General features: G+C 36.8%; 1 protein-coding gene across 1 annotated transcript; it reads right to left on the bottom strand.

Moving 5' to 3' along the window:
- Nucleotides 1-2,216: 2,216 nt before the first annotated feature.
- On the bottom strand, nt 2,217-2,999 carry LOC145291127 (zinc finger MYM-type protein 1-like). Its single transcript, XM_080136642.1, has one exon. The coding sequence runs from the start codon at nt 2,997-2,999 to the stop codon at nt 2,217-2,219; it is 783 nt and encodes a 260-aa protein (XP_079992768.1).
- Between the last annotated feature and the right edge of the window lie 8,033 nt (nt 3,000-11,032).

Raw genomic sequence — 11,032 nt, 5'->3', positions numbered from 1 at the left:
TTTTGCTTGATAAGCAAACTGCTGCCCAGTGGTTATCTTTACCACATGTTTTGCATTTTGATCCATATGCTGGACAAGCTTCACGACGAAGTTCATGGCTTCTAATACAATTAAAGTAGTTGTTAAATTTCTTAGAACGTTTCGATGTTCTTATCGGCTGGATAGTGGTGCTACTATTTTCGGTGCTATTTAACATAACGCTGAGTTGTTTTAGATGTATGTTAGAAGCTTCATACATTTTTCCGATGCGAATAGCTTCTTCTAATGTTAGGCTATTGTCTTTTCCAAACAACTCCTTTTGGAAATCTACAATTGGAATGCTGACGATAATAAGCTCAATTAAACGTTGTTGTTGATTAGACTCGCATAACGAACATTTTTGTGTGAGTCGTATGTATCTATTTGCGAAATCATCCAACGATTCATCTTGTTTTTGTCTGTAGGACATTAATTTTAATCGATTCACTCTAAAATTCTCTTTTGGCTTGAGCTGTTCTATGAATCGATTAAATATAAATTCAGGAGAGTTTTTCCTTCTTCCGATAATGTCCAGGTATTAAATCTTCTAAGCTCTCATCAGTGGCGTACCTATGTAAAATGGCGCCCATGGCAAAGTTTGAATGTGCGCGCCTTCTTAATAATTTATACCTTAGATATACCTAACCTACATAATATTATAATACAGGCACAATTTTAACGAAAGATAAACCATGAAATGAATGTTTTAATAAAGTAATTATATGGTTATTCTTGCTTTAAGAAATAAAATTCTAAATTATCCAAAAAGAAAGGACGACAACATACTTCATTTATTTTTATTATGAAGAAATTGAAGGATAACAAACATACCACAATAAACCTCAATAAATCCAGCCTTTTTTGTTTCAATAATAACATTCTAAAATAACACTTTTCGTGCCTTTATGGAAGCAAATTCGTCTATGATTTTATCAAAGTTAGTTTTCTCTAATTCTTCCCTTTCTATACTCATCAAAGCTAGATCACACAATCTGTCCTGACTCATTGAGGCTCGGAGACATGAAAGAATTAGTTTCAGTTTACTGAAACTTCGCTCGCAGCTTGCAATAGATACTGCCATTGTCAACATTATTTGCAAAGCAATTCGAAGATTGGGAAATACGCTCTCATCACCATATTCAACTATGAATGTCAGAAGGTCTTCAGGACACGATAACTTTAAGTTGGCACGACTTGATATCAACATTTTGCAATCAATAATCTCCTCATATAATTGCTTGCCATCTATGTCTGAACTGTACACAGCTCCTAAATATTCACACATAGACTCTAATTGTTCACAGTCAGATGAGTCAGGACCGTAACAAAGGCCTTGGACATCCAACAGAAAGCCAAATTTGGAATCGATGTCAAAACCGGGAGAATCGATCATCCATCTCTTTGTGCAGGCGGTCTAGAGCTCCCTTCATGACTCGTTTCATTTCATTTGTTCTTGATAACTCGGCATCTCGTGCATTTTTACCAGCCATTCTTATTTTTCCCCTTGTCCTTCTTTTGATTTCAACGTCCCATTTTTCACAAAGGTTCTTGCCATCTTCCAAGCATTCATCAACTAAATTTTCTCTTGCATCATTGAAATGATCTCTTAGGCCTTTTATGTCTAGGGCAGCATTGTGAAAATTCATTGTCTTGTCTTGCAATCGTTTTTGCACTCTATCTATTGGCGTAAGTATTTTGTGCCAAAAACCCAACAATGTTAGAAACTCGTATGTTAGTATGCGATTTACTAGTTGTTTAGCGTCACTCTGGGTATCAATTGTTTGGCTGACATCTTCTATCATGCTGTCTAGTACATCAACGATTTTGTCAAGATACATTTGTACAGGCTTCACTGCTTCTGTTCTAGAACTCCAACGGCTTTCTGCTTCAGCCTTTAAAACCAGTGGGACAGCATCTTTTTATTTCTCCCACCGCTGTGTGGAACGGGAAAAGAAGCTATACAATGAGTCAATAACTCCAAAGAACAATACCATTTCTGTGTCTTGCCTGGCTGCCTGAACACCTACAAGGTTAAGTGAATGGTTATCACAATTTACAAACACTGCCAGCTTGTTTTTTTCATTTATTCTTTGCTGCATACTACTTCTGTGTCCCTCCATCACAGCAGCATTGTCATAACATTGTGACCGACAATCTTCTATCTTCATCTGGTCTTTCTCCAGTTGTTGCATGATAACTTAAACGAAGCTTGCAGCATCCTTCTGACGTAAATGGAGAAAACCCAGAAAGGACTCTCTAACACAAACTGTTTTCCTTTCAAAATCAATATCCACAAATCTTACAACTTCTGAAATCTGCTCACGATGTGCCTGGTCCGGGGTTGAGTCGAATAGAAGACCATAATACTTAGCTTTTTTAATGCTGTCTAGTAAATTCTTGCGAACGGTAGATGCCATAATATGAATAAATTCATTCTGAACACCTGGGGAAATGTAAGATAATGCGTAAGGATGACTTTCAATAAGAGCGAGGTGCTCTCGCATCACAGGATCAAAGACGGCAAGAAATTTCATTAAACCAAGGAAATTACCCACATTTGAGTTACCATCTGCCTGAAGTGATTCCCTGTGTCCTCGCAAAGCAAGGTTCTGTTTTGTCAAGTATTTGATACCGTGTAATATTCTCATGAGAATGTCACGCCATTTCTGTTTTTCTTTTTCAATTTGTAACTGGAGTTCTACGCCAAGAATCCCTTTTTTTTCAGTCAGATTTCTTTCCAGTTCTTTCCACAGTGTAAAACACTCTCGATGATTCTTAGCATTTTTATGAACGGTCATCCTTTCAGGTGCTTTCCACTGACTAAATCCACCCTCCTGCTGCAATGTGGATTGATGCTCTGATCGGGAATAGAGCAGGCAGCAGATGCAATATGCAGACTTTTTGGAAGGTGAATACACTAGCCAAGAGCGAGTCACCGCCTCGCCATTTGCTAATTTCCTCTTGAACCAGTTACTACTCATTTTATATAGTAAAAATATCTACTTAAATTCTACATTTAGATTAAAATATAACTTACATTTTTATGGTAACTGACAAAATTTCAATCTTCTAGTCTGTATTTGTGGGTCTTGTCAGTTCCAAGACAAACTCAACTGGCAAAACGGTTTCAGTAAAATTAATTTTTATTGCTTTTTATCTTCACTTATCCCCCTGTTATATATTTAGAACTTGGTTTTACAAACCAGTAAACAGAGAGCAGCCTCAACCAATAAATAGCCAGCAGCTTAAAAACCAAAGTTAAGACCTTTTAGCACCTTCTTGTTAGATTTGTCAATGCTGAAGGACTGGATAGAAATCAAAAGGTCATGTTTTATGGTTGTTTTTTTTTCCTACACAGCTAAAATAAATCCACATCATATATTTGTTATTAGGTTTTATTTGTACTGGTAGCTTAAAAATAAATATTCCTCATTTTATCTTTTAGTACCAGCTATGGAAAAGTTTAACATTTTTTTTTTTTTTAGAATCGTTTTTGAAATTGGAAATTAGGCTAATAATTTAGATCATTTTAGGTCACTTTTATTATTTTGGAATTTCTTAAGAATTTTATAGGGGTTACTCTCTCAAGGACATCCCTGAAAAAAATTATTTTGTAAATTTATGATTTTTTTGACACTATATGATAGGTTAGAAATATTCAGGAAGCTGGAAGATCGGAGCAAAAAATCGCATTTTCAGGAAGATATAGACGAAAGTTGTAAAAGTTGGATCAAAATACCGTGGTATTTTGAGGGTTAAAAAGTTTCTGAAGAAGTTTTCTAATAAAAATTGTTGGATTGAGATAGTACTAAAAGTTTAAGATTTTTACCATCCTATTACTAGTTTCTTATTTTAAAAAATAGCATACTTTTATCATAACTTGGTGTTTCCAACCTTTATCAATTAATTTTGAAGACTATAGGCCTGTGAAATTGTTGAAATTGTTATCAGAACTTTTTAGTATCTGGCTTACTTGCAAATTTATTCCAAAATTAAAGTGTGATGTCAGTTTAGCAAATGTCTAAATTAATTATTACATCTAATAGGGGAGGGAATATTTTTCATTATCATCGAAAATAGACCCGACTTTCAACAGAAACTGTGAGTGAACGGAACAAGAACTTTTTACCATTTTTGGTCCAGAGGTAATTTGTGTCTAGAAAAAATATATGAAAAAAAAAATGCATTACCATATCAGCCACACCCTTTTTTATTGGATATTTGTGCATGTGGGTAAAAAATCCAAAAAACCTCAGTATCTTTATAAGGATTCACTTTTTAGCAAATCTGATGCCATTTTTTGATTCCTTGTGTCAAAATACTTACCTGTGCAAATTTTCAGAGCCACACGATCTTTCAATCAGAAAATATTCAAAGAAATGACATCACAAAATTTATCCCGGGCGCCACATTATGCAGCAAAAACGAAAACAAAAAATGCTCTAAATCGGAAACCGCTTGGAATTAGATGCTCAAATTTTCAGGATTTCTTAGTTTCTATATTGTCTACCTGCACTGCAAATTACAGCCAAATCTGAGGGTATGGGTGTCAAGCCCTGGATGATTTGACATGGAATGCATAAAAAAGGGTGGTGGCCTTCCGTTTATTCCGGTTTGAATATATCGGAATTATGCAGAAAAACTCGCTCCAGTAATTACGCATATGTTCAAATTTTAATTTTTGTCAAGCAATTTTTGCGCCCATGTCAGAGTGGCGTCCATGGCACGGGCCATGCCTGCCATACCCTAGATACGCCACTGGCCCTCATCCCCGATTTGCAATAAAATATAACTTATTTGTTGTTCTGTTTTTATTTTATTAAGAATAAAATACAGTTGCATTCGTTGTTTGAAAAGTTGGAAGGTTTTGGCCGGGTTTTCTGTTTGCCAGTTCATTGAGGGAATATCGTTTCGAGACATCGTAATATAGACAGTAATAACAAAAAGAGATAGTAGCAGTAGCAACAAGTTTTTTTTTTTTTTTTTTTTTTAATGGCGCCAAAAAATACGAGAAGTTACACGGAGTGTTAAAAAAAAAAAGTGAATCCAAATACCTGATAAATACTTGTATTCTGTGAAAAGTCTTTTTTTCTTTCTTTATTTTTTTTTCCTTTTTTTCACTTCCAGACGACATTTTTTCAAAAGAATGTTTGTTTTCCGTTGTTTGTTTGTTATTTTTTTTCCGTCACGTCTTGTTTTTTTTAATCATTTTAAGCAATTTTTCTTTTTACAAATCTCATCGTTGCCACCATGTTGAATTGTTGTGTGCGTGTGGGTGTGTTGATGCTTGAATTATAGCAGAGACGTTTACATGAGCAAATGATTTATTAATATACTACCGGGGGGGGGTACCCGGCGTTGCCCAGCTGTTTGGAGGTGTGTGCGTAAGGGGGTGGGGGTAAAGTAAAGAATAAGCGAAGAAATAACCCTGTTTAAATATCAAAATCAAAATAAAAACGATATTAAACTTCTGACAAAAATCGGCAAAACCAAAAAAACAAAAAAAAAAAAAAAAACAGCGAACAAACGTAAAACTTCTTTAAAAAAGAAATCGGAAAAACTGAAACCATAAATCAGTGAAAAAGATGATAGACGTGTTCGGAAAAACGAAAACCAAAAAACACAGTGCAAAGTGAAAAGCGAAAAAGAAATAAAGTGAAATAAAAAAATGGCATAAATAAATCTTCGATTTGCTTAAATCCAATTGTGCGTTTCACCCAGTCCATTCCAGTTTTTTAATTAGCTACAAAACGAAATAAAGCGAAATTCCGTTTGAGTTATTTTAGTCAACTACAAAACGAAATAAAGCGAAATAAAAAAAATGGCATAAATAAACCTTCGATTCGCTTAAATCCAATGGTGCGTTTCACCCAGTAGAAAACATAGAACAAAAAGGAACGCTAAAACGCCATTCCATTTTTTTAAGCAACTACGAACCCAAACCGGTGTTTCTTTGTACTGTCCCTTGTGAACGGATCCGCAACGGTGTATGTGGTAGCGGGGGTAGTAGGAATTTATTAGAGAAAAAAGATTTTACAACTTCCATTGATTCTAACCGATTTTGGCTGTGAACTCTCACCAGAAAAAATATAGGAATGCACGATTATCGAGGAAGTGTACAGGTAATAGACATATAACACACTGCAGTTTGTGTATATTACATTTGCATGAAATGTCTTGATTTTCAATAGGGAAGGGAAGGGATATATACATAAGGAAAAGATATACACATGTTAACTAGCCCATGTTCAAGTGGGAAGTGAGGTCCTTTTATAATATTCATACGTCAAGGGCCACCACTCTTGCACATATGAAAGTAGTTCTATGATATTACTACAGGTGGGTTGTTTTTATTTTTGCAGAATATAAGCTTTTTGGGGGGGGGGCTATATTTTTTGAAAGAGTCCTATTTCTTTGATATAGGATAAGATTTTTCCGGTATTGTTCTTTTTGAAGATTTTTTCCAGATCTATTTCTTTGTAGTGTTTCTCCCTAATTTGTTAGAGGTCTATGCATTCGGTTAGTAGGTGTTTTACAGTAAGTGGTGTTTGACAGGGAATACATTGGGGTTGAGTTTCTCCCTTTAGGAGGTAAGAATGTGTGAGGTGTGTATGACCTATTCTCAGTCTTGTTAGGATGACATTTTGTTTTCTGTTGTTTGTTTTTTGATTTTCCTGTTTTGTTATTTTTGGCATGATTTTGAAGAGTTTGTTCTTTGGGAATTCATGCCAGTAGTATTGCCATTTATTTTGAATATATGTATTGATGTTTCTTTTAATATCTGTGTATGGGATTTTGAAAGTGGGGTCGATAGATTGGTTGGTTGGTTGTGAGCTTACTTTGCTGCTGTGTCAGCTAGTTCATTACCCTCTATGCCAATGTACCTGGGTACCCAACAGAGTATGATTTCGTTTTTTAGTTGCTGGAAATTTGTGAGTAGGTTTGCAATTAGGGGATTATTTACTTTTTTATTTTTAATTGCTATGATGGCAGATTGAGAGTCGGAGAAGATGATGAACTTTGAGGTTTTATTTTCTTTGACTAGATCTAGGGTTAGATTTATAGCAGTAATTTCTGCACTGAAGATTGAACAACATTTTGGGAGACATTTTGTAATTTTGCTTTTTTTTTTATTTATTAAGACTGCACTAGTTGTTGTGTTGTTTTGTTTGGATCCGTCTGTATAAATACAGATAGGGTCAGGGTATTATTTTGTGATTTCCCTAAATTTTTCTTTGAAGTTTACTGTATGGGTTGTTGTTTTTTTTTTGTAATTACAGAGGCTAAGTCTATTATTGGGTTTATGATTTTCCATGGCGGTGTTTTAAGGAGAACAGTTTTATGGATTTGATTTGTTGGTATATTAGCTTCCTTGCAGATTGGTTTCATTCTTAATCCAAAGTCTCAGTGCATCTATTACCAACGTAATAGATGCACTGAGACTAAAGCTGCTTTCAGGACTGCCAGCAACCACTGTAAAAGAGTAATAAAAAATGCAAGAGAGCTATATGCCCAGTCTGTTAAATCCAAGGTAGCTGATTAGCGGCTTGGATCCCACCAGTTTTGGCAAATAACAAATAGGATCCTGAACAGAAGTGTGCGTTCTATCCCAACCATTATCAATGGACCAGAGGTCATCTCGTCAGTGTCAGACAAGGCCAAACTATTTGCAAAGAACTTTGCAGCTAATTCTACCCTATGCGACGAAGGCCATCAACTCCCCATATTTCCTCCTATTACACAGAACAAGCTAGGTAACATACAAATATCCGTGCATGAGGTCGCCAAGCTAATCAAGAACCTAGATTCCAGTAAAGCAACTGGCCCTGATGGCATCCCAATTATAGTGTTAAAAAAGCTTCAACCAGAACTTTCTCCCATACTTACGAAACTATTTAAGCGCTGCCTTAAGGAGAAGTGCTTTCCGACTCCCTGGAAGACCTCATCAGTTTGCCCTGTATTTAAGAATTCAGGTGAAAAGTCATCTCCCTCTCAGTACAGACCTATGAGTCTCCTGTGTGTTATGAGTAAGTTGCTGGAATCCATATTAAATAGAGAAATAGTCAACCACCTCAGCAGGAACAACCTTCTTAGTGACACACAATATGGTTTCCGCTCTGCAAGATCTACCGCAGGTGTGCTGACGGTTATATCCCACAGGATTAGTGAATCTCTTGACAAAGACTTCCTTTCTAGGGCAATTGCTCTTGACATATCAAAGGCCTTCGACAAGGTATGGCATAAGGGTCTACTTCACAAGATTTCCAGCTACGGTATAACTGGAAATGTTTTCTCAATCATTAAATCATTTCTCTCCGATAGGCTCATAAGAGTAGTGGTAGATAGACAAAAATTGGAGGCCTGCAATATAAATGCTGGAGTCCCTTTTCTCTTCCCTGCAACCTCTCTCCCACAGGGGAGACGTTGCGAGCCTGTCTTTGTTTTATCGTTACTACCATGGCAGGTGCTCGTCTGAACTCCAATTTCTGGTCCTCCTTTGCCAATCTTTCATGATAAACACCCTTTCAAAAATTTTCCCCACTCTTTATCTGTGCCAAAATCAAAACGTAGATTTGATGAACAAAGCTTCTTTCTTAGACTACAACTTGGATGTCTTCAAGTCCAACGTGAACAAATTCCTGATGAACCGCCTCCTTAAGTAAGACACTTTATCAAATCTCCAACACTAACGTACTGTACACACAATAACCCTTATCCGCGAGTGGCTTCCGGGCCTTGATAAGTGGTGAATACCTTGTTAAAAAAAAAAAAAAAGAAAGAAGGTTGTGCTACGTTTAGTGTCACAAAGTGGAGAAATACATATAACAGCATATGTAATGGTTTAATACCGTAAAAGACCAGAAATGATATATGGTTTAAGATGGAGACAAAATGATCATTACCAAATTTCTGTCTTCACATAAGCTCTCGGCTGGTCCTATTGATATATTTTCCTTCCAATATTTTCCACAAAGATCATCTGCCCCTTTGCCGCACATTGATCAGCATCTTACGTCAGATTAAAGTCAAATCCGAGCATGACGTTATATTCCGAGCAAAGCCGAGTGGATGGTTAGTTACAATATTTTTTTTTTACAGAGGGGAGTCATCATTTATCAAGGCCCGGAGGCAATTCGAGGATAAGGGTTATTGAATGTACATTAGTCAATGGGATAATATCGTAGTAATCGTTAGTAGTGGAAATTTGGTAAACTGAATTACTTAAGGGGACGGTTCATCAAGAATTTTCTACCACTAATAGCAATGGCCAAAGAATCTTTATCTGAAAGTACATCTTTTAAACTCCTTGGCCTAACGTTCACAGGAAACATGAGTTGGAATAATTACATTGAGAGCATTGCCAGGACCGTTGCGAGGAAGGTAGGCTCTCTCTATCGTGCTAGAAAGCTACTAACACCTGAAAGTATCCTGTACATCTATAAGGCCACCATTCGCCCATCTATTGCTGTCATATTTGCACTGGTGCATCTGCTACTAGTCTGTCACTCCTAGACAATGTTCAAAAGAGTCGTCAACCTAATAGGTCCTGAACTGTCATCTAGGCTTCAGCTTCTGTCCCATCGACGAAATGTAGCATCCCTTTGCCTGTTCTACAAGTATTTTAATGGTGAATGCTCTGACGAACTGCAAGGACTTCTACCCCCTCGACATAAATACCCCCGACAGACCCAACAAGCAGCTAAATCCCACCCTTTCACAGTTAAGATCCCTAGATGTAAGAGATACTTCTACTCCAGTAGTTTCTTCCCCAGAACCGCTGGACTTTGGAATTCCCTTCCAAGTTCCTGCTTCCCCAACTGTACTGACATGCAGAAGTTCAAATGTAATGTGAAATGACATCTTGCTGCCCAACTCCCTATATAGTACTCCTGTAGCTTATGTTCCTGATAGTAGCCCCCTACATCAAAGTGGCAATGTGCCTTGTTTGAGGTGAAATTGTAATTAAAAAAAAATTTGTTTGCGTTGGACTTGAAGACAACCAAATTGTAGTCAGCTGGAAAACAGACAAACAGAAGAGAGTTCCACTGGCGTTCTGAGAAAGATGCTTTGTTCATGGAATATCTGTTTTAGTTTAGGCACAGATAGAGTGGGGAAATTTATTGGCAGTGGTTTCAGCTAGACGAGTGTTTTTTTGTGAAAGTTTGGTGGAAGAGAAGCATAGATTGGAGTTCAAAGAAGCACTTGTCATAGAAATAATAATAAAGCAGAGATAGGCTCGCAACATCTGTGAAAGGAGGTGGCAGGAAAGCGAAAAGGGCATCCCCCACTAGAATGCCAAGTCTATTTTTAATTCTGTCAAGGCAGGATAAGCTGCTTCTAGCAGCTCTTGCCCAGATGTGGCAACAGTACTCACTTCTTGGATAAACTTGGCTTTTATATATATATGGAACTGCATCAGCAGTGAGATATCTACTGGAGCGGTAGAAGGATCCCACCATTTTTTCAGCGACCTTGACAACAGATTTGATGTGTGTGTTCCATTTCAGATCAGTAGTAAAGGTCAAGCCCAGAAGCTTGTCAAAACATGGAGCCTCCCCCGAGAGCCATTTATTTCAGTTGCTGCCAGATGAGAATCAGATGTAAAGACAAAAGCTTGGTTTCAGATGCATTAAAAGTAACCAGTCACCTCTTTCCTCATTGTACCACATGCTGAAGATCAGAAGAGAGAGATCAGAGAGAACTTGGTCATTTACAGCTTTTGATGTGTTGCCATAGATGGTAGTGTTATCAGCATAAATGACTACAAATGATTTAAGGATGTGTTTTGGGACATCATCACTGTAGATCAGGAAGAGAGTTCGGCACAGGATTATATATTGATACATTTTTATTCAATAAATGTTTTCGTTTCAAAGATTTTTGTTTTCGGAAATTTTTTTTATTTATTTGCCGTGTTATTTGATCAAGATAACCAAGAGTTATCGCCCCCTAACAACGGCGCCGTCCTTGTAATGCAGAAGTGCCTGAAATTGTTAAGTAAAATATTAAAAGA

Source organism: Euprymna scolopes, chromosome 12, assembly GCF_053919585.1.
Source record: "Euprymna scolopes isolate OS-2025 chromosome 12, ASM5391958v1, whole genome shotgun sequence".
Lineage (NCBI taxonomy): Eukaryota > Metazoa > Mollusca > Cephalopoda > Sepiida > Sepiolidae > Euprymna > Euprymna scolopes.
Note: the sequence above shows the minus strand (reverse complement) of the source record. Positions and strands in the feature narration are given on the sequence as shown.